Below are 25,185 nucleotides of genomic sequence, written 5' to 3' on the forward strand. Positions count from 1 at the left end.
TTAATTGGTGGGTCTGTAATTCACGTGGATTTCTGGTTTCATGTCATAGACCATGCTGAGAAGCTGGCTCATCACACTCTCCAGGTTCTTGCTGTAGCTTCCCTTAAGTTCTTGTATCTTCATTCCTGTTTGTTCGTCCATTTCCTCTGCGAGATCCCCCTGAGAGCCCATTACCTGCCAGAGCAAAACAAGTGTAATTCACGCCATCATGCATTACGTACGTTAAGATGACCTGGTGACGCAATGGAGAAACCCTCATCTGCTAACCAAGATGTCGGTGGTTTGAAACTGCCAGTGGCTTCATGACACTTCACAACCCGGTAGCCTGCTTCCATAAAGATTTGAACCTAGGAAACTCGGGGGGGGGGGCACTTTGTCCTCTACTGGATGGTTGGGGGTCAAAATCACCATGTAACGGAAACATAGGCCATGTTAAAATGGATTGTTTGTTTTTAAGTTAAATTTGTTTGGGCCCATTTATCAATGATTGGTCAGTGGTGCAAAGAGCCCTGGCGATGCTGGCTGGTAAGCATCAGGCTGCTAATTTCAAAGTCAGTAGTTCAAACCCACCAGATACACCCTGGGGGAAAAGATGAGGCTGTGTGTTCCCATAAAGATGTACAAAGCCTCAGAAAAGCCACACAGGGCCACTAGGTATTGGAATTACTTGATAGCAGTGGGAATTAGGTTTATATGATGTTTCACACTTAAAAATATTTTATCATCATTTTCTCAGAGAATGAACAAGATCACCAATAAACACAATACCATGAGTGGGATAAACATTTCAGAAAAATGGAAGCTGTCCAGACTATGTTATTTCAATTTCTAATGTGAGCACCACAAAGAAGAAATTGAATACAAGTTTATCATCTTTATACTTTGTGCCCATAACTTTTTAAATCCCACTTTTTGGTTGCATTTATGATAATTTCCATCCTGTTCCAGTATCTTTCCTACTGCTTAGTGTATGAACGACATGTCTGGAAAATCACATGGAAGAATATTAGTAAATTTATTTTTGCTAGTTTTCAAAGCCAAACGACTGATGCATTTTTAAAATACTTTATCTGAACTGATTAAATCATGTAACACCCCTCACTCCTCCAACGCCCCCACCCCCTGCCACCCTGAAGACATAGCTACAATATTCCCAGAAAGATAGTTTCACATGTACAGAAATGTAATTTAGGATAATAAATATAATCATAAAAGTTTTAGTGTAAGTTGAATCTGTACTAAATTGAAGTACACTGGAATTTTAGAATTTCAATATTTCTTCCAACATACTCTTTAATTGCCAGTGAATCCCAGTATTTTCCATTGTTTCCTCTGTTCTCCAAGCTTCTCTATCAAGTTTGGCCAAAATATTTAGGTGGGGAGGTAAGGATGTAAAGGAATTCTGCAGTGAAATCCTTTGTAAAGTTATCCTTTGCTAAAGCAAACATTCAGCTCTGAATTTATCTTCTTTGTAAACTACTTGTTTCTCAAAAAAAATTGTTAAGATTGGGCAGCTGGTTGTTATTTGTTTGTTTGCTTTTCACTTCTGTGACTGTACTGAGAGGGAATGAATTTCACTTAAGCCAAGAGGCTCCACTAATGATTGACTTAAACTTCAAGGTTGGTAAACTATCCCAAATCCTAGAATCCACTTGATCTTTCTGGGTCCTAAGCTTGAAATCAAATTCGATTGAGGTTACAAGGTTCAAGTTCTTTTCTGGTTACAGTCTTAACAGTAGGGCTTCCAAGTTCAAAGAAAACACTTTTGAGACGATCTAGCTTCTAAGACATCAAAAAACTTAGACAATAACAAATTGATAAGTGAGTATACAAAAATCAGAAACATATGGATCAAATTTCACTTGGTAAGAAGTTTAAAGGCATAAGAGAACTACTTATTAACATTGTTTTGCCAAAGTAAATAATCTTGGGGGTTCTACTAATCTTCCCCTTTCCTAGATCCAATCTTAAAGAGTTGAAAAATTAAGATGACAAACTACTGTGGAACTATTGTCTATTTTCCTTTTGAGCAGTATAAGAAGTAATTATCAATGGGCTCATTTGAAGCATCTTCCTGTATGGCTTTGGAAAAATTAACCTCAAGCTCAGATTCTTTATGCTTCAAGTAGGAAAAACATTGTTGTGTAAGTAGACCAGACTCATAAAGGTAGAGTGTGTAGAGCAATGCTGTCCAAGAGGAACACAGGAAGTCCCAAGGTTATGAATGAAATCCTTCCCCAAGTGTCTTTGAGTGGAATCTGAAGATAAATCCGAACAGCCTTGTTTTAGAGCAGGACAAAGATAAGACTGTTACGTGTCAGAATAAACACAAAGGCAGCGGGCTAGCGCAAGAAAAGCCTCAAAATCGTTCCCATATTTTAAAAGCTGGACAAGCAGTCGATGAAGGTGATAGTGATGAGGGCCTTGCTGTGAGTAAGGATGAATGACTTCAGGATGTGGAAGGGGTTCATTCCAGTCAGACTTCCTGCTGCGAGTTTGTCTTTCCATCCCAGATGTACTGAATCTGATCCTCTCTTTGAACCTGAGCCCTAGAGGATCTGTATGCATAAGTACAGAAAAGAAATGGCATCTTCCATATAAAAATCACTTAATGGTCTTGTTAAAATGTCAATTCTGAATCAGTATAAGGGTGTGGTTCTTCAAAAAATACGACACCTAGCAACATGACTAACAATAACCACAAAGGCTAAGTATGAATCATCCAAATTCAGACACCCATAGCCTAGGAACTTATGTATAACAGCAGCCATAAATGGAAACACACATATGTATATTTGCGCAGATCATAGAAAACTATAGATAACAGAGAAGAATGGGAATTCCAGAACACTTCTTTGTGCTGCTGCAGAACTTGTACAAGGAGCAAGGGGCAGTCTTGAACAGAAGAGGGTGGTAATGCAGGGTTTAAGGTCAGGAAAAGGATGTATAAAGGTTGTGTGCTTTCACCATACTCATTCGATCTCTATGCTGAACAAATGATTCTAGAAGTTAACTTATATGAAGAAGAATGTGGCATCAGGATGGGAGGAAGCCTCTCATGATCAACCTTCGATATCCAAAATACGCACCCTCGCTTGCTGAAAGTCGAGAGGACTGCAAGCACATATTGGTGGAGATCAGACTACAATAGATCAGACTTCAGTATGTATTGATCACGAGTCAATGCAAATCAAACCATACTCTTCAAAACTGGGCCAGTAGAAACATAATGATAAATGGAGAAAAGATTGAAATTGTCAAAGATTTCATTTTACTGATTCCCCAATCAACACCCCTGAACCAGTGATCAAGATATCAAATGACACATTGCACTGGATAAATCTGCTGCACCAGAGCTACTTAAAGTATTTAAGAGCAAAGATGTCATTTTGAGGATTAGGATGTGCCTGACCCTAGCCATGGTATTTTCTGTCACCTCATACATATGTGAAAACTTGACAAAGAGTAAAGAAGACAGGAGAATAATTGATGCAGTTGAATTACAGTGTTGGTAAAATATTGAATTACCATGGACTGCTGGAAGAACAAATATTTCTTGGAAGAAGTACAACCAGAATGCTCCTTAGAAGCAAGGATGGCAATACTTTGCTCCCCTGAAGTTGGATGTGTGACACAGAGAGACGAGTCCATGGAAGAGGACATAATGTTTGGTAAAGTAGAGGATAAACCAAAAAAGGGGACTCTTAACAAGACAACAACCCTGTACCTGCAATGATGGGCTCAAATATGACAATAGTGAGCATCCATCAGGACCAGGCAGAGTTTCTTCCTGTGGCCCACAGTAGGGCTGCCATGTGTCAGAGCCAATTGAATAGCATCGTCCAACAGCAACCTCAATCCTATAGATGCTTACATTTAAAAAGATCATCAAAATAGGGTCACTGCGCGTCAGAATTGACTCAGTGGCACTGAATTTGATTTATTTTTGGAAGAAATAGGTGAAATCCATTTTAATGATTTAGCCCAATATCTGTAATTTATTATTATGCTAATGTATAATCAATATAAAAATTATACCTCCTCCTTTTTTTTCCAGACTAAGTCTTTGAGATCTGGTATGTATTTTCCATTGTAGTGTATTTTCCTTTGCATTAGCTAGATTTCATCCCCTCAGTTGCCCATATATGATGAAGCCACTATATTCAACTACACAAGTCATGCAGTAGTTATGGTGCCAATATGTGTTTTGCTGAGACAATTTAAGAATTAACTGGTGTTACATAATGTAAATGTTATCCTTTGTACAGAAGTCTGGACATAAGCAAGTTTTGGAGAAATAATCTTTCACTGCCGTCAAGTTGAGGCCAACTCATATTGACCCTGATAGTATAGTGGATGAGCTGCGAACTACAAGATCAGTAGTTCAAACACACCAGCAATTGCATGTGAGAAAAATGGGAACTTCTGCTGCCATAAAGATTTACAGCCTAAATATATGTTCAAATATGCTTGATGCCATTGATGTATGGGATTGTTATAAGAGCTGTAAGAGCACCCTGGCATGAATGAATTTTTAATTAAAAAAGAAAGATACAGGGAAAAAAAGATTTATAGCCTATAGGACTGTGATGATGACTGGTCTATATTAGTGATTATTGATATTTTTTATTGATCACCTCTTTTCTTCTAATCCATCTTGCACTTTCAAAAACTTTGGAATACACTTGTAAATACCTCACAATCTGGAGGTGTCTTATGCAGCCTAATTAGGTACAATATTGCTACTAAGTTTATTTCATGTCCAGTTGTTTGAGTTTCTGTAGTGCTTACTAGACAGCACTAAAACAATGGTTAGCCATCTACTATTTTCAATGACCCTCTTCATGACGTGTCTGCATCCCATACCTTTGTACAGCAGGCAGAGTTCGATACAACCCATGCAGGCGTTCAAAGGAATGAATGTAAGGCGCATAAAGGATCCCTGGTAGTGCAGCCATTAAGTACTCAGGTGCTCACTGAAAGGTTGGTAGTTTGAACCCACCAGCTCCTCCTGAGAGAAAGGCATTTGCTTTTGTAAATATGTACACCTTGGGAACGCAATCGGGCGGTGCTACTGCACCCTCTGAGGTCACTCGGAGGTAGAACTGACTTGGCAACACTGGATTCTTCACCTCCATAAGAATAGGGTCAGCTTGTTCATCGATGTGGTATAACGTGTGCCCAATGGTGCCCGGCAGATAACAGATCATCAATACACACATACCGGACTAAACAGAGATATCAGAGCCCCGGCTGTTGCAGGTGCCTCATTCTTTGTGTTCTGCTGCTCTTATTGACTGAAAGCTGCTGTCTGAACATTTGAAGCACTGAATAATTTAGAGGTTGATAATTCTATGGCACACAATGATATGTTGGGTCAAGGGGTGCCGTTTAAAGACTTTTCCATGTTACTTCTCAAAACTGGTATTTTGCAATGGACGGGTCAAGCTTCACAGCATAACTGGTGATGTTGGTGCGATGTCAACACTCCAAAATAGTAGTTTTCACCATTCTGTAGATTTCCTCCTATATGGTTCACATTCCTTAGTTTAAAAGAAGGCCAAGCAAAGTGCAGTTTTTCTCTCTCAATTTGCCATATATAATACAAGATTATTTAACACTATAACAATATAAACACTTACAGCACGCTCAATTTAACTATCGTTTTCTGGAATACAAATGAATTTAACTTTTTACCACTTGTCCAGATTTCGTTTTAGCAAAGCAATGTCACCTTCAGTAAAAGATGCTGTATTGGATAGCAATAATCATCAAGAGATATGTAAATCTTTCATAAAATAACACTTACTGATATAAACCACGCTGGGACATCAGCTTTTGTTGGTAAGTTGGGAGATTTAAGGGAACACAGAGACAAGGCACAAAAACAACAACATAATTTTAAAGTACAGCACCTAGAGGAGGCAGGAAACCGGCCTCTCTGGTCCTCCCTGGTCTCCTCTTGCCCTGGGTTAATGATGATAAGATTTAATCAGAATAGCATTATGCTGGGCTTATGGAATTCATGCCAAGGAAGAAAAACCAAGGTCAGTGGTTTTACTGTATTCTTGAAATACAGGAGCCCAGAACATGTTGACCTCATGTGAGCTTCTGATCACCTAGCTGTAAAATTGGTTTAGAGGATTAATTGTGAGAGCAATGAGGAATTTTAATTATTACCCAAAGCAGAGAGTAAATATTCTGAACCAGATTTAAAGCTTCTAAGATTCTTGGGAGAAATATTTCAAAACATTTAACCCGATCATCTGAAATCATGTTCAATTTTGTTATTAATAAAAATCAGAAGTGGGTTTCATATGTGAAGTCACCATCTACATAGGCTAATGAAGCCTGGTTAATGTTCCGGTGATTGCTTTCTGAGGTTCTGTTATGCTAAAGAGGCTTTCTATTCTTGTAAAGAGTGTACAGTCTCAGAAACCCAGAGGCCGACAGGGTCATAAGGAGTCAGAATTGACTTCATGGCAGTGAATTTGGCAATGGTATTTTGCCACGGATAGGATGAAGTTCAACAGGAAAGATCAAGGTACAAAACAGCTGTTCAGCTATTCTCTCTTGGAACAGATATTGACCATCTGCTATGAACCAGACTCTTCTATTGTCTAGGCAAACAACAGGGAACATAACAGCGACCCTGCTCTCTTGCTGCTTATCGTCTAGGAAAAAACGATAAACATTATGCAAGAAAGGTAAATATGTCTTATTACATCAGGTACTGACGAATGTTACAAAGAAGAAGTATGGGCTATAAGGAGGTATTGTTGCAGGTTGTGTTGGCAGGCACTTCCTCATGAGTCTGAGTTCACAGCGCCCCTCTGCACCATAGAACATAACACTGCCTTGCCCTGGGCCATTTTCACAATTGTTATTTTTGAGCCTATTGTTGCAGTCACTGTGCCAATCCTTATCATTGAGGGGCTTCCTCATTTTTGCTGACCACTGTTTTACCAAGCATGACATCTTCCTCCAGGAGTGGTTCTTCTGAACATTTGTCCAGAGTGTGTGAAATGCAATGTCACTATCTTCATTTCTAAGATGGATTCCGGCTGTACTTCTGTAAAGACAGACTTGTTTGTACTTTTGGCAGTCTGTGGTATTTTCAACATCCCTAATTCTTCACCAGCACCATAATTTAAATACATAAACACTTTCATATTCCTTATTTATTCTCACACTTAAAAATCATTTTATTCGGGGCTCTTACAGCTCTTATAACAATCCACACATCCATGTGTCAAGCACATTTGTGCATATGTTGCCATTATCCTTTTAAAAACATCTTCTTTCTACTGGAGCCCTTGGTATCAGCACCTCAATGTTTTCCTCCCTCCCCCACCTTCCATTCCTCATGATCCCTGGATTACAACTTATTATTATTTTCATAGCTTACACCGAGTGCTGTCTCTCTTCACCTATGTTTCTGTTGTTTGTCCTCCTGGGTGGGGGGGATGGTTGTGTGTTGATCATTGTGATCAGTTCCCTCTTTCTCCCCCCTGCATTCCCCTTACCCTCATGATGTCACTACTCCCATTACTGTTCCTGAGGGATTTATCTGTCCTGGATGTCATGTGTGGAGAGCTCTTATCTGTACCAGTGTACATACTCTGGTCTAGCCAGATTTGTAAGGTAGAATTGGGATTATGATAGTGGGGGGTGGGGGGAGGAAGCATTAAAGAACTAGAGGAAAGTTGTATGTTTCATTGGTGCTATACTGCACCCTGGCTGACTTGTCACTTCCTTGTGACCCTTCTGTAAGAAGATGTCCAATTGTCTACAGATGGGCTTTGGGTATTTACTCTGCTCCTCATTTTCATTGATATAATTGTTTGTTCTGGTTCTTCTGATGCCTGATACTTGATCTCATCGATACCTCATGATCACACAGGCTGGTGTGCTTCTTCCATATGAACTTTGTTGCTTCCCTGCTTGGTGGCCACTTGTTTATCTTCAAGCCTTTAAGACCACCGCCACTATCTCTTTTGATAGCCAGGCATCATCAGCTTTCTTCACCACATTTGCTTATTCACCCATTTTGATCATATTGGGAAGGTGAGCATCACAGAATGCCAGGTTATAAGAACAAAGTGTTCTTGTGTTGAGGGAGTACTTGAGTAGAGGCCCAATGTCCATCTGCTACTTTATTATTTGATATATAATATATGTACATATAATTATATTCCTATCATTATATATAAATATATTTACACATGTATATGCCTGTATCTATACTTCTATAAATGTGCTTCGCCTCCTAGTTTTTTCCTCCATTTCCGTTTACTTTTTGCTTGTCCCACTATCATGTCTGACCTTCATTCAGCTCTCAGTGATTTCTCTCAGCTACACTGCACTTTATCAAGTCCCACCAGCCATCCTATGCCCTGCTCAGCACCAATTTTACTTGTTATCCTGCCTATCTGATCTAGCTAGACATGAAAATAACAAAAACAAAACAAACAACAATAAATCTATAAATAGTTCCAGGTCTATCTGTTGACCGTTATGAGTGTTTTCCACTTTAATCTGATGAGGTGCTATGCCCTGTCCCTGATGTCTATTTTTGGGATTCCTTACGGAATTCTTTGCTCCCCTGCTGCTCTGTTACACACCCTCCATGTTTCACCCTGGTTTGTTGGAGTCAGATTGGGCTCAATTCCTGCACTGTGTCTCCAGTGTTGGCCCCCAAGAAGCAGCGAACCAATAGAAAGGTCTTCAGGGTCGGCCCCTATTCCAGTCATGTGGACCCCTTCCCCAGAAGAATTGACTACTCAGGGAGAAGGGGTGCATCTGCTCAGAACACACAGGTGCCAAATAAGAGGGAAGGAGAGTGAAAGACAGAGTGGAAAGCATCCTGGACCACCAAGAGGACACTATTCCTGCTCAGAGCAGCCAATGCACAGAAAGGACCACAGGGCCAGCACCAGGACACAGGGCATCCTGCACTGACCCACAGTGCTATTCTCTCACTTTTACATGCAGATGAAGTGATTAAAAATAGAATTGCTTGGACCCAGTCACACCTTACTCCTCAAATCTCTGCCCTTTAACACTTTGATTTAAAGAGAACTTGTGTAACAATGGGAATATCACTCTCCTTTATTTACGAACCAGGATTTTACATAAGAGGGCCACAGAAGGAGTTGATAATTGAACTGAGAGGCAAGTGTCTAAAAGGAGAATTCCAGGGAGAGAGAATAGCATTTGCAGAGGACCCGTGACAGCAGAGTGCCCAGGCTATTTTAAGAATCGCAGGAAGACCAGCATGCCTAGGACAGAATGAGTAGAGTCAAGGGTGGTAGAAAATGTGGTTTGAGAGGCAGCCAAGAGTAAGATTGAGTGAAGGTATCATGTATGGTCTTAGGATTTCTTTATGCAAATATATGATGTTGTTGCGTGCTGTTGCATTGATTCTAGCACACAATGACACCGTGTGAGGGAGTAGAACTGCCCCTAGGCATTGCTATGCTGTAGTCTCAGAGAAGCACATTGCATATCTTTCTCTATTAGGACCCTCAGCTTTTTGGCTAGCAGCTGAGTGAGAAGTCACTGCACTTCCAAAGCTTCTTAGAAGCGATTATTCTTGCTCGGCGGTCTACTGTATTCTAGGAGAGATTTTTAATTTGAAGTAAGAGCTGCCTGAAAATATATCTCCTGTCATGGGGTCCAATTCATCTGCTCTTACATGAATTTCTTATGCGCAGCTACTCAAAGACAAGCTGTAGACTGAGATCTGCAAACCATTTCCAGGTCATTGTATAATGCCAAACTTTGCATAACCTCGACGTGTACTTTTATGAAATAAAAGGAAAATATCATATAAGCTTAAATTATGACACATGGAATTCAATCATGTTTTTTTGGGAGGGGTGGTTCCTGCTGTGGAGTAAAAATAGTTAGGGCCATGGATTTTCTGTTCACTTGTTTTTACTGTAAATTGCAGCCATTTACAAATGTTGCTGAAGGAAGAACTATTCTTCACTACCCTTTTTACCAGAAATTTGCTGTAGCAAACTAGTGAATTGAAAAGAGAGTGGTAAGGAAATAGCAGCAGGCATTTTCACAGTGTGCAACAATATGTATGTGAGTCACTCGTAAATGTTAGCTCCACCAAGAAATCTTGGCCTAACGAACACATCCTATACTGTAGCATCCAACCTTATAAAATTATCCTCCTGGTAGATTGTAATAGATGAACCATGTTTGCTATAATCCTTTTTTTCTACTGAAATAGCAATGATCTGTAAAAGAAATGATAATTTAATCAATCTCTCCATGTATGTGTTTGTAAACATGAGTTTTAATACATGTAGAATACATTAGATAATATCATGGATTTAAATGATGCCAATAATTTTATGACAAATTAAAAATGCCTTGGAAGTAAAAAGGTAAAACCAATCATTCATTTATGTTTAAGATCAACTATTTAGTTTCATTACCCTTCATTACCCTTGGTTGATTTACATGTCCTCAATCACAGTGGTTTTTCCTCCCTCGATAGTCTATCATATATCTCATATACACTAATATTTGATCATTTATGTTACATCAACATCAGGGTTGACTTTGATGCTGACCTTAGACTGCTTGAACCGGAACTCTTTCTCTTTCTGCATGCGGTACTGGTCAATTTCTGCCATTGCTTCTTCCTTTGCTTGTTTTAATCTCTTCCCTTTTCCTGAAAATTAACAGTGGGATCAAAAGGGATGGTGCATCTTTAGAATATGCATGGGATTTCAATTTTTTTAAAAAATGGATAAGTTGCACATTTACTGATGATTTTTTTCCCTAGAGGAACACATTTCATTAAATGACAACAATGATAGATGTATTGAGAATAATAGATTTAGTGCTCATATTTCTAAATGGATTCTTTGAAACATAGTAATGAAAACTTTCTTGCTTGCTTACTGCTTGAATTAAGGGCCTGCTCATTTGTCCACAGGAGTGACAGAGAGCAGGTTTCCACTGACACAGACTTGAAAAGACATTGTTGGGTCAGATCGAGTTCTCTGATTTGCATCCAGGAGTTCTTCAGTCCACACCAGCTGGATCCTGTTTAGCACTGGCAGATCTCCAAAGTGACTACAAACACATAACTCTATCAAACTGGCCACCTTTTTTTTTAACCCATTTTATTGGAACTTTTCCTTACTACTTGTTGACTCTAGTATTTCTGATTAAGTCTCTCAGCCCCACAACACATCAAAGTAATTTTTTTAGTAGGGGGGGGGTAGTCTTTTTCTCTGAGGGGGACTTGAAAGTAGTTGTAAAACCAATTGTTTTCAAGGTCAGGAGATTTCGTTAAGTGGTCTCCTTCCTTTTATTATGAGCAAAGGTGTAAGCAGACAGTCACACATGAAAGTTTCACACAGATACGGTGTTGTGGGGATCATTAGCTCAACACATAGTGATTCGTCAACCAGTATAAGGCTTGTGGGTTACAAACCCATTTTAATTGCTTCTATGGCTACCACCTCCCACCATATTCAGGGTGTAAGGTACTAACATTGTGTGATCATTAAAACTTTAAAGAAACTGCACTATATTAAAGTTCTTTTTCTCTGATTTTCTATTTACTGCTTCTTTTGCTCTTTAATATTTACTCTTTGTGTTCCTCTGATAATGTGGGTGAAACTTCTGTTAATAATTTCTGTTAGCTATTTGTTATAGTGTGCTGACACGGAAACAAGTAAATACGTGCTCATAAAGAAGCAGGAAAGAAAATCTTAACGTAAATTTGTATTTACTTATTCTATCTATCTATCTATGTTTTCATACATCTCTGGTACCTTTGAGAGCAGAGTGTTTTTAAATTTCTCTTTGTGATGGGTATGAATTTCTCTGCGGATTATTCTGTATTAAAAAAATAGAGATCTCTTCTCTATAAAACTGAGTTGCAAATGGAAATATGTCTCTTTCAATGCCTCTCACTCAGAACAGATAGTTCACTGGACCTTTACTCTCTTTAAAGGAGTTCTGATGGCCCCGTGGGTTATGCATTGGACTACTAAAGGGAATGTCAGGGGTTCGAATACCCAACTGCCCTGAGAAAGATGAGGCAATTTGCTCAGAGAAGCCACTGCGTCAATTCCAACTCATAGTGACCCTCAAGGACAGGGTCGAACTGCTCTTGTGCGTTTCTGAGACTGCAGGTCTTTATGGTAGCAGAAAGCCTCACTTTCCCCTGCAGAACCACGAGAGGTTTCTAACTGCTGACCTTGCGGTTAGCCGCCCAATATGCAATCCTTTCACTCACGGGGCTAAGCAGACTCCACGGAGCAGTTCTACTTGGTCTCACTTACAGAGTGGATGAATTGGAATCGACTCACGGCTTGGCTTATTCTCTTTGGAGCCCCTGAATGGTGCAAAGGGGTTGGGCACTGGGCTCCCCTCAGGGCAAGCTGGAGGTTGCCGCCCGCCGGCCAGAGGCACTTCAGAAGACAGCCTGGCTATCTCTGCGGGGACTGAGGACACTGACGTCTGGTCCTGCGCTGACGGGCGAGGGCTCTGAGTCAGCGTGCTCTCTTTAAGCGGGATCTGCTGCGATGTAACGGCTTTCTGATTCTGGAACCTTCGTGGAACATTAGCAACCGAATTTCCCTTATTCCACTTAGGTTTATTCCCAGATCCTCAGTTCTCTGCAGTCGGAACCCTTTTGTGAACGTCAAGGAAATGCTCTGTGCGCAGGATAGATGACGTGTCGGTGGAGGAGCTACCTCTTGATCCCCTCTGAGCTCGCTGGCCGATCACCCCCATCATTAACACCTGGACGTAAAAGATGTTGAAAATGTATGTGCTTCCTTAGAAATCATGGATTCAGAGCATATATAAAATAAATATAAAGATAGAGTATACATAAATAGAGTATATATAAAATAAAAGTAGAGTATATATATAAAATAAATCTCGTGAAACATTCTTTTTTCCCCATCTTCATGAAACCAACATGTTGGTTTCAAAATGAGGACGCTGTAGCACATAAAAAAAAAAGGCAGGGGGTGCGAAGGAGGCTACGTGCGCCCCACCCGTGAGCAGAGCGGAGCTCCTGCGGGAGTCTGTGTATTATGAGCTCCGTCAGAGGGCGACAGACTCAGAGTGGGCCTGTGATTCCCGTCTTGGCACCAGTCACCTGCTGGCTCTCATTCAATTAAATAGGAGCACTGCAGGGACATCCCTGCTGGCTTAGCAATTTTCCGGACAGACTCAGCGGCTGCCGCGCGGTGAGCGGCTGCATATGCTGGCTGCCCCCGGTTTCCTCCAGTGGAAGAAGCTGTGGTGAAGCCCCCTCTCCTGCTAGACGACGTGAAGCAAAAAGGCCTGATTTGCCCCACACCTCTGGCTCCTTACCCTGCCCGCATGGGAAGACTTGCAAAAATTTGCAATTACACCTCTTTCTTTTTAAGCATCCCAAACATAGCTGCTGTGAACACCATCAACAACAAAGAATTCACATCCTTATAGCTTAGTACCTTCTGTGGAAAACATAAAACCCACTGCCAAGGAATTGATCCCCACTCATGGAGCGCGCTCTAGAGGACAAGGTTGAGGGGCTCTTGTGGATCTCCCACATGCAGCTCCGTACAGGAGCCCCTGGCTGCTGTTTTCCTGTGCAGAGCAGTTGGTGTTTTTGAACTGCTGACTTGGTAGTGAGTAGCCTAATGCATAACCACTACACCGCCAGGGCCCTGTAGAAAGCAGAGGGGGTGATTATTTAGGACAGTCCAGATACCCGAGATGACAACCGAACTTGGTGTCCTTCCAAAGTTACAAGGACACACAGGCGTAGTAGAGAAAAATGGTGGCTTCGAACAAGGAGACATCCTATGCGCTGTAATTTCAAAGTTAAATCTTGCTAAAGCAGGGACTACAGAGTGGGAGAAGAAAGCGCCATTTTGGTCCACGATTCCTTCAGCACTTGCTGTGCCCTACCACATATGCCACAGAAGTCCTGGGGCACAGTGCACCCACGCGGAACAGTGAACCACAGGGTCAGTGATTTGAAGCCACCAGCTAGCTGCTCCTTGTAAGAAAGACGAGCTTTCTGCTCTTGCAAACATTTACTGTCTCAGAAACCTACAGGCGCAGTCCCACCTGTCCTATAGAATCACCTTGATTGGAATTGGCTTGATGGCGGTGAATTTGGTTTTCAGTTTGGACCACATACTATCTATGCATAGAGCTAGCGAGAGAACAGAAAACTATACAGGCCTTGCCCCTTGCCAACAAATGGCATGCAGACAGAGCAGTTTGAAAATGTGGCCAGTGTGCCTGTTTCCAAGAAGAGCATTGGGAAGCACACACAAAATCCACAGAAGATAATGAGACAGAGCCTTGATTTTATCTGTCCTGACACCATTTAAAGTCACAACACTTAGGAAGATATCAACCCTTAAGATTTGGGAATACCTGTGTTTCCATTAGTCATCGTATGTTAACAGGGCAAACGGGACTGAGATACGTACATAGAGAAGGAGCCTGAGGCTTCTGAGATTAGGGACCACTCCTGAGAAAGTCCTGGTTGAGCTGAGTACACTTAGCCAGGAGAGCTTCAATGATGGATAGTCCATTGTGGGTATTGAAATAAAAAAAAAAAAAGCACGACCGTTTTTTCTAAGATATTTTCAGGATGCTTTGTGAACAATTCCACCTTTAATAAAGCCATATCCATTTTGAGGCATGCACCTGGCTTGCTGTGCTGACATTTCCTACATTAAGAAAGCCATTGTTGAGATATAGTCCATAGGACGTTTGATGGAGAGTGAAGGGTAGGGGAAAAATGTTAGGTTTGGTTTCCACGTGACTTGAGAGGAAAGGATGGCTGGAAATTCCACTTGGGATGGTAAAAGCTGAACTCTGTGTGGGAGTCAGAGGAGTCAGTGCTGAGTGGGAATGCTCCTGTTTCTCTGGATGGGAATGGCCAAGATGAAAGTGGACCTTTGAGATATACAGACCCTTTTTTGATGCTTACGTAGATGAATTTGTTCTGGAAGGTTTTTGTTTGCTTGCTTGCTTGCTTGTGAAGATAGAATTTCCCCTTAGTCATCTCAGAAAACCAAACCAAACTCAACCCATTGAGTTGGCTTTGACGTATTGGAAGCCTGTGGGCTTCAGGGGGGAATGTCTCTAGGGTCATCTTGGCGCTGATCTTTACAGAAGCAGGTGGGAAGGCCTTGCTTCCACAGCAGCACTGGGTGGTTCCAAACTACCAACCTTTACGTGAGTACCCGAGAGCAAACCGTTAGCCTCCCTTAGAATTGTGTTCCAGGCACGACTGCTATAAGAAAGGAAAAGCTTGCTATTGTTTTCTGAACCTGAGCTCTCTTACCAATAAAAGAGACTGAATAACTTACTGCATCGAGTCAGGTGGTTAGAAAGAATATGAAATACTTGGCAAAGACTAATGACTCGTTTTCATCATTATTAGGAAAAGAGGCCCCATTTCCGGGAGCATTTTGTTAGGAAGAAAGACAACGAGTCCGATGTGAGTTTGTAGACCTTTGAGAGTGCCTCCTGGAGACACCCATCGAGCAGCTGGACAGATATGTGTGGCGTCCAGGAGAAAAGCCTGAAATGGAGATGGGGATCGGAGTGTCAATCCTCAGGTTTTATGTATGTGACATTAATGAGCAACAGACTGACATAAAGGGAACATGCATGGGACAAGGAGACAAGGGTGCTGGCCAAGGTAATTACACCTAGGTCACTAACAACCACCCCAGGTGATGAGAGGAAGGGAAGGCTCACAAGATGCCGAGAGAGGCACATCCTGCCATCGAGTTGATTCGGACCCATAGTAACTCCACAGGACAGGGTAGAACTGACCCCGTGGGTTTCTAAGACTCCAACTCTCTGGGGGAATACAAAGCCCCTTCTTTCTCCTGTGGGGCGACTGGTGGCTTCAAACTGCCGACCTTTCAGTTAGCAGCCCAATGAGTAACCACTACACCAACAGGACTCCTCAGTCAGAGAGTTGAGGGATCTCAAAGAGGAAAAGGAACATTCCAAGAGGATGCTATCGATCAATAAGGCATTTAAACAGCCACTATAACTGGCTGTCGAGTATCTACCACACTATTTCAAACCCAGAATAACAGGAACAATAAAAGCCAAAACAAATCCACTTTGACCTTGCCAATTTTCACTCATAGTCACACTGTAGGACCGAGTCGAACTTCCGGTGGTGATCCCAAGCCTGTAATCCTTATGGAAGAACACGGCCACATCTTTCTCCCTCCCTCGGTTAGTGCCAACTGCTGACCTTTCAATTGGCAGCCATGTTTCCACATGATGCTCCTTGGACCTGCAGATAGAGCTGGGAAAACCCAAGCCAGACACAGTCTCTCCCGTAACTTCCCTTCCAGTGGGAGGAGATAAAAATAAACAACCGGTAGTAAGTGCGTCAGATGGCAGATGATGACAGGTACTGTGATGAATAATAGTGGTGCAGGCTACTCCAGGTAAGCCAGTGGAAGGCGCTCCGCTAAAATGACAGGCACGCAAAGGTTTGAAGAAAGCAAGACAACTAGCCATGCATTTATCAGAGAGGGCTGTGTTCCAAGGACAGGGGACAGCAAGTTCCAAGGTCCTGGGGTAGGAGGGTATTAGGCATGCTCCAGGTACAATAAATCTACCTGGGTGGTGGTTGAATATTAAGAGATGATACCTGAGACGTAGCCCTGAAGCCAGTTCATATAGATCTCATTGAGCAACCTTCCTAATGCTGCGTCCCTTTAACACAGGTTGTGGTGAACCCCAACCAGAAAATTATTTTTGTTGCTACTTCATCACTGTCATTTTGTTACTGTTATGAATCAGGTGACTCCTGTGAAAGGGTCATTTGACCCCCAAAGGGTTGCTTCCCACAGGCTGAGAACCTGTAATAGCGCATGGTAAGGGTTTTGTCCTTGAGTAGCTAATTCCATGAAAAGCTTTTAGCAAAGGTGAGACACATTCTCCCTGTGATTGAAAGGATTTCCATGGATGCCATGGTGAGAGTGGACTGGAGAAGAAGCAGAAAGTTCAATTTGGAATCTATTACAGTAGACCAGAAAAAGAAATGCTAATGACAAACGACACATAATAAGGCGACAGCAGTTTTATAGAAGTGATTGTATGCAGGAGCTTTGAAAATTTCATGAGACATTTCCAATATGTTTTAATCCCATTTTCCATAAGCTTTTTGAAGCCTCCTCACATATATTTTGAAGGCAAAGCTGAAGAGATAGATGTAAGAGACCGAAATGTACCTATCAATGAAGACTTCACATATTTGGCAAGGGATAGGGGATGGTAAGGGAAGTTATGAATACAGTTTATTTGAGATTAAACTCCCCCATATTGGGGAAGTTATGAATACAGTTTATTTGAGATTAGTTAAACTCCCCCATATTCTTCACCCACACCATAATTGAAATGGATTATTCTTCTCTGGTCGTCCTTATCCAGTGTCCAACTTTCGCTTGATTATGTGGAAATTGAACTTATCATGGCTTGGGTCAGGCACACCTGATGAAGAATATTGAAATTACCACGGATTTCCAGAGAACAAATAGATAAGTCTTAGATGAAGAACAGTCAGAATGTTCCTTAGAAGAAAGGATGGTGAGATTTCATCTCAGGTACTTTGGAGAGATCATGCGTCCAGGGAAAAGGACACCGTGCTTGGTAAAGTAGAAGGAAAACAAAAAGAGCAAGACCCTCAGCTGAGATGGACTGACCCAGCGATGCAACAATGGACTCCAACGTAACATGGTGAGGATGGCTGCGCTGGGCAGTGCATCTCTCTCTGGAACCTAGGGTCACTGTGACTCAGAAGTGACTTGATGTGGGACTCTAACCACAATAATAACATTCAACTTTCTAGTAGAGACCTCTCATGTTCTTGTGAATCCAGAGATCAGCAAGGCAGCTGGGGTTGGAAATAGCAAATTGGGAGTCATCACCATGAGGCCAATTTGAATTCCTAAGATTAGAGATGCGATGATACAATCTTAGCTAATAGGAAGAGTTGTCAGTTGCTATGGAGTTCACTCCAACTCATGGTGACTGTGGCAGTTTTATGTCACTTGATGGTATCTGTGTGGAGCTCGGGGCAGAACCCAACATGGTTTTATGTCACTTGATGGTATCTGTGCAGAGCTGGGGCAGAACCCAACACGTCAATCAAGTAGCAGCCTCATGACACCTCCTTGGGGGTGTGGCCTTTTGTAAAAGGGTGAGAGACACTGGGAGCTGCTTCTCTTTGACCTTTGCCTTCCAACTTGCTGGCACTCTAAGGTGCTGTTGGCATCCTACCTTGGGGTACACTTTCCCATCACGGTAGCCCCCCACAGTAAGCAGCCACAGTAGGACACAGTGTCAGATGAGTGGTGGGTGGGGCTGCTGACGGCATGAAAAGAGCAACCTCCCTAGTCACAGGATGCCCTTATTTAGAATTAGTACAAACACTGGAAACAGTAAGTTATCTATAAAATGGACTTTTCTTTGATTATTTCTTTCCATACCTTCTCTTTCTTGGTGTTTTCTTCCCCCCCTCCTCAAAATTATATGAGCAGTTTTGTGTAGATCTTTGATTGAATGCAACCCAAAGCTATAAATAGAGGAAAATGTTCTGTGTTTTATTTTATTAATATCCACTCAAAGAAATGAGAGTCCAGTATACTTAGCAATACCCCATTAGTCTGTGGGCTATAAAGAGGAGCTATTTGCACACTCACAAAAAGCACAAGACATGGCCATGAAGTTCTAATACAAAACTTTCATTGTATGAGTTTATTCAAAGCCAGGCACCAAAATATCTACTTGAATGGTGAAAAATTGATCAAATTAAAGTGCTTATTTATGTCCTTCAGAATATAAGCACATAGGTGATTAGCTGATTTTTAAAATGTTGATATTTGGCATTGTGTATACTCTCAAGAAATAATCTGCATTACAGTATTAGTTGATGTGACACCTATTTTCTGTAGAAATATGTAAAGTATTTCATATGCGCCATGAAAGAAATGAAAGACCCGTCTGAAGACAATGCATAAGAGGTCATTGGGACTCTCCTGTTTTGCACTCCCCTGAAAATTAATTCTTTTTATTAAGTAGCAGAAGAAAAATAACATTGATATATATCCATATATAGTATATGTCTATAATACATAGTAATATATATCGAGTGATGCATTTTACAGCTATTTAACTTAGCTAATTATAACAAGTCCATGAGTGCTGTTTAATATCTCCATGCTGAAACTGGGGAGACCGGAGCACAGAGGGTGAGTGGTTGCTTTTGCAAGGTCGCACAGCCGGTTGGAGGCAGATCAGGATTTGCAGCCATGCAGAGCAGCTCCAGGGACTGTGAAGTGTGTGGTAGGACATTACCAAAGAGCTTGTTTGTCAGTAAACCCAACGCCGACTGCCTCTAAGCTGGCTGACGCACAGTGCCTCCACCGGACAGAGTAGACTGTTCATCTTTAGGGGAGCAGCCGGTCTCATCTTTCGACCGCGGGTTTGAACTGCTGACTTTGGGTTAGCTGCCCAGTGCTTTACCCAGTGCACTTCCAGGGCTCTTTAAATTGTCTATAGTTGTTAGGGAAATTTAGAAGTACTGGTTTGATCGGATTTGTAACTTTCTAATTTTGAATGTATACTATCAAGTCTTTCAGTCCTTAGCCCACAATGTAGGTTGTGGTGTTGAGTTAAACACAAATATTATTATATTCCGTTCCTGCCAAGTAGGTCAGGCGAGTGTCTCCTGGTGTGAGCAGTGATCGTGAGCACTAGGCAAGGCTTTGGGGGCAAAGGCACTTGCTGTGGTCTTGAGCCATCTGTTTGTGGGCACTGCCCGCCAGTGTGAGCACAAGAATGGAGTTTTGCAAATATACAATGGTTGTAAGTGGAATAAGAAAGGCTCTCAGAGATGGAACTTACTTCAGAGGAGCCTAAGTGTCTGTTCCCCTTGCTGAAGACAGTACCTTGAATTTCTACCCTGGTTCTGGCCGAGGTTCTGTTCAGTACCTAAACCTGGAGCTCCTGATGTTCTGTTGTAAAATTGTAACCTGTCTTAGACTCTCACACCCACTTTCATGTTTTCACCAAAGAACAGTTTATTTGGCCAACAGATGCTAATCCATACCAGCTCAAGTGGTGTAAACCTGCTGACATTCCATCCAAATCTCAACCAAGCAGTAAGGCTATTATGTACATGAAAATAGGCATGGCAGTTATATAATAATATCCAAACATAATATAGCTATGACTACATTATACTTGTGTATTGTATTATATACATATACTAAAATATAATGTACACACATATTAGAAATATATATAACATTATATATAAGTATAACCAGATATAGCTTTTATAGAAGGGTCCCTGGCGGTGCAAGGGTTGCATGCTTAACCGACCAGGTCATCTGTGCCTGTGGAGACTCACGGCCTGCGGGCAGTCCTAGTCTGTCCTAGAGGCTCTCTAGAAGTTCGTTTGGGTTCTTCTGGTGTACGATTCATGTCATTATTCTTTCCTCTCCTCTTCATGGACACCAGTGTAGATTTCATATCCCCCTGAGAGTGCTATTTACTCATGGAAGTATATATTAAAGAAGTATGAGTCTAGCACCCCAACTTCCCAACCCCCCAAACCACAAACAACTAAGAAACCATCCAATTCCATTGCTCTCCTGTCAGTTTTGACCCATGGTGACCCATGTACCACAGAGTACCCTATTTGATATGATTTCTTTGTTGTTCTCTCTACAGGTTAGATTGGCAGGCCTTTCTTCCGCTGTCACTGTCTGTCAAGTGCAAACTGTTTGCACCACGTAGCGAGCTTTAACTGGACCAAGTCCGCTGCTGTTTCATTCATGATGACTCATAGCAACCCTAGAGGACAGAATAGTGTAGGTTTCCAAGACTATGATTTAAAAAATTATATAATTAATTACTTTTATTGATTTGTTTTAAAACCGTTTCATTGACACATAATCCATGTATCATACAAGTGATTAGTGCAATCATATTACGAAGAGGTGTCCAATCATTACCACGATCAGTTTCAGAACATTTTTTTTCTTTCTTGTGGGATGTACATCTTTATGGTAGTTTTCCTCTGTGGAATGACTTGTGTGTTCAAAATATCAACGCAAGTGTTTACTTGTGCAAGCAGTGAGGGTGAGCACTAACAAAGGATTTAGGGGGAAGGGCACTTTCCGTGGTCTCGCGGCATCTGTGAGTGAGCATTGCAGAGCAATGTGAACGCAAGGCTGGAATCTTGCTACCCTAGTGGGTCATCAGCCCAACGCTTAACCTACAGTGCCATCAGGGCTCCTTTAAGCACCAAGTAAATGCTAACTGACGTGAATACATAAATGAAAGAAAAATCAGTTAGGTATGTGGGAAACTACAGAATGCCAAAATACCAACTGTGAAAGCATTGGCTTATCTTGTGCCATGGGATGTCTGAAAGTGACTAGACTAGGCGGGATGGTGTGATTTCACTAGTAAATGCAAATTGCTCCCTGCTGCTGGCTGTGTAGGAACATAGCTCCCGTCCAGTGAACACAATATCGAAGCCTATGCATTGCAGCAAGAGTTCAAACTGGTATTTTCGCTAAAGCTGGGTGCAAAGATTAGCTGTTGAAAGTAAAACTATTTTCCAAAATCTGTTAAGAGTCTGGGTATTTACTATAACTGTTTGAATATTCTGTTTGAATATTTACCAACAAAGACACAGTAAATGAAAAAGAAATGTCCACAAATATTTTAAGTCAACTATATACAAACAGTAATGGGTTTTGTACACAAATGAGACACAAATGTACACAAATGATCACATCTTTTTTTTTTTTAAAGTTGGTTTTTTTCTTCCTGCGGAAGTGTTAATGCTTGGTCAAAGAAATTTGAATAAAAAGTGAGGGCGTTTGAACCTGCAAGTTCGTGCCTGTTGCATTTCCTGTAAAACGGATTTGCATTTAGACCAGCTTGAAGCCATTTGCATGAGGTGTGCTGTAGAAAAAGAATTGGCCACGTGGGTGAATTTGCCTTCATCATCCTCCCCTTCCTTGCCTCCTCTCTGACACCTCCAGGGAGTCTTCACTTTGTTGCCACTGGGGTTGCCGGGACACACGTTAGTGAGCTCTGGAAATCAAGCTGTCTCAGGAAAGGAAAACCACTCTATGCAGAGTTTGAAACCCCAGGGAGCTAGCTGGTGCCTCCTTCCAATTTCCTAGCCCGCAGGGCCATGGACAAGGGGACTCTAACAAAGCCTTGAAAAATAGGATGAAAAGAAAACGGCTTTTGTCCCACACGTTTTTTAGAGCGCCCCCTCAGACTATGCTTCAGTATCATTTAATGCGTGGAAATGAGTTTTCATTAGTTACCACTCGGTACATATCATTCCATTCACCCAGAGACTTCTAAGTAACATGCCAAAGGCACAGGTCTTGTCTTATTGGACATGAGAATCTAATTGTGAGGCAGGCCAGAAGAATTTAAATGATATGACATGCTAATTTAGATTAAGTCATAGTTTGACACGGATGAAGGGAGTGGGGAGTATAGAAGAATTAGACCCAGAGAAGCAGGACTTCGAGTTGTAGATCTGGCTTTTGTTTTAATTTTGTTTGTTTGCTTGTCTGCGTGCTAGTTGTGATAAAAACAAGTATGTGAATTTTGCATAGTGCAGGGGCTGAGAGATTGACTTGCGAGTCAGCTGGATCACATCTCAATCTTGTCTCTGTCAGTTGCCTGACCCAAGTGTTTCCCCTCAGCACAGCTCTTGCTTCTCAAAAAGGATTTGTGAGGAGTAGACAATATTGGTACTAAGTACAGAACCTGGAGAACAATGATCTGTTGTTTGTTTTATTACATGTTAGGCAAAGCACATTCTTCGGACTCTTGCACACACAAATGAGAATCACACTAATACCTAACTTACTTGACGGTTGTGACTGTCAAAGAGAAGGGAATCAAAGGTTTCTGAGAAAAATATGTGTAAGGATATATATATATAAAATGAGGGCAGTAAGACGTCATATGTGAGTGTGTGTATACATACATGTATGTATGTGCATGCATACATGCTCGTATATATACCCCCAACCCACTGCCATCGAGTCAGTTCTGGCTCACAGTGACCCTCGTTGGTTTCCAATCCGCCTTCATAGGAGCTGATACTCTAATCTTTGTCCAGAGGAACAGCTGGTGCATTTGAAGCACCCAGACCTTGTGGTTAGTAGCTGCACACTTAACCCACACGCCATCACACATGTGTAGGCAAGAAAAATTAGAATAAGAGAAGAATATTTCAAAATGTTCAAATCGAAATATACCAAGAGAGGAAGAAGGCTATAGTAAATGACACGCTCACCGTTTTACAGAAGTGAAACCAATGCTTACAGCGAGGTCTAGCTTGCTCAAGGTCACTCATCAGTAACTGGATTAAATCAGGAAGTCATCTATCTCTGAACCATTGCTCAATATTGAGGAAACTGAGATGTAGCAACACTAGGTCTCAGAGCCAAGGTTTAGTCAAGCTCAGGTCTCCAAAATGTCACTCCTCCTTCAAAAGGATCGGAATTAGGAAACTTAATCACTGTAACAACAAGGATCATGAGCCTTGGCAGTTTTTACAAAGTGACCCAAGATCTCAACCTGTGTTGGGTGGGATCAGGGTTTGAATGGAATTCTGCCTGAGTTCAAAGTTCTTGCTCAGCTAACTACACCACTTCTTCCAGTTAAAAACTACTTTGTGACAAACCCCTCATAGTATAGATAAAGTGAACTTACTCTTCTTTGCTTCATCCAGCTTGTCCTTGGCCCGTTTTTCGGCCTGAAGGAGCTGGTGGATCCCTTGAGTCTGGCTGGTCATAGCTCCTGCCCTAAGCCAAATGACTCCCGCACCGTGCGGACAGGCCTAAGAACCTGCTGCGAACCACATTCCTCCGATTGTTGTGCCAACGTTGAATTCTAAACACAGCTGTTTTCTATGAACTGACGATTGGGCCATCTAGCTGGGTCCCAAGAAAAGCCTAGGGGTGAAATCCAGAAAAACAAATTATGTTAATATGGGGAACTTATCATTTCAACCAACTTCAGTTCTTGCATATGAAATGAGGAGGCTTCATGGGTGGGTAGCTGCACTTAGAGTAATGAGTAACATATCTTTTGAAAGGCCAACTTGCTAACTCTTTCAAGAAAAATGGACTTATTCTTTCAGTACACAAGATGTGTGTGTGTGTACACTACTAGGTGTAGGTCTTTCTTTCTAGTGAGTGAATTTTTGTTTGATTCCAATTTATTAATATTTTGCACTAGGAGGGCGATTTCCTTTCTGTGAATGAAAATGAAAAAAGGATTTATTTCTTTCTGTTTCAGATTTCAGGTGACAGGAATGAAAACATCCTTTTGCGCACGTGAGGTTCTCTAATTGTGCTTTATGTCACAGTTCCAGGAGGAGCAATACTAAGGGAAATGAAAACTGTAGATTTTAAAGTTAAATTAAAATGATTTCAACATGCCTTTTATGTTACTCAATATTGTGCTGAGCACTGTGCTGAGACTGTACCGTGAAGATAAAGCATCTTACTTGGTTCAATTTAATCTAATAGGAATGGGACAAATGAGAACATTGCTCACCGTGGAGAATCATAATCTGTCTCCAAAGGCACCTGAAAATGTTACTTGAAATGAAAAGCTATTTTTTTGACTTGTGGCCTAAGCCTTTTTGTCTGAAATGATCTTCAAATTGGCACCTTCCATATTAGTGCCTTTATCAACGACACCTCCATTACCTTATCTACAAATACTAGGTTCAATTTCTTTAAATGCATTTAAAGACGATTATAAAACGATCGTAGAGCCAAATCCTGCGGGGTTATAACGAGGCTCCCTTGTCTATCTGAACATAATAACCTTACTTTCCATAAGGGATAGCTTCTCCCTGCCACCTCCTGGAGCGCTCACACTTAATCACTTCACGACGTATTTCATTTTCTTCGTGTAATCCAATAACTAGCACAATCAAGCTGGGTGCATCTGTGAAAAACCACCGTTCTCAGCCAACACATTTCCACTTTGAGAACAAAGGTCTGAAGGCAAACCAGAGGGCTAATCATGAGCTTGCTCTGGGCGACAGGCGTGGACAGAACGAGAAGCCTAGAAAGTCCAAGAGGAGTG

General features: G+C 41.5%; 1 protein-coding gene across 1 annotated transcript; it reads right to left on the minus strand.

Annotated features, from left to right (window-relative positions):
* ATP6V1G3 (ATPase H+ transporting V1 subunit G3) lies at window positions 1–23,878 on the minus strand. The gene is made up of 3 exons (XM_075540523.1): window positions 23,797–23,878; window positions 10,593–10,693; window positions 1–174 (listed from the first exon to the last, which is right to left on the minus strand). Exons 1-3 carry the CDS (start codon window positions 23,876–23,878, stop codon window positions 1–3), a joined length of 357 nt encoding a protein of 118 aa, XP_075396638.1.
* Between the last annotated feature and the right edge of the window lie 1,307 nt (window positions 23,879–25,185).

Source organism: Tenrec ecaudatus, chromosome 1 (assembly GCF_050624435.1).
Source record: "Tenrec ecaudatus isolate mTenEca1 chromosome 1, mTenEca1.hap1, whole genome shotgun sequence".
NCBI lineage: Eukaryota > Metazoa > Chordata > Mammalia > Afrosoricida > Tenrecidae > Tenrec > Tenrec ecaudatus.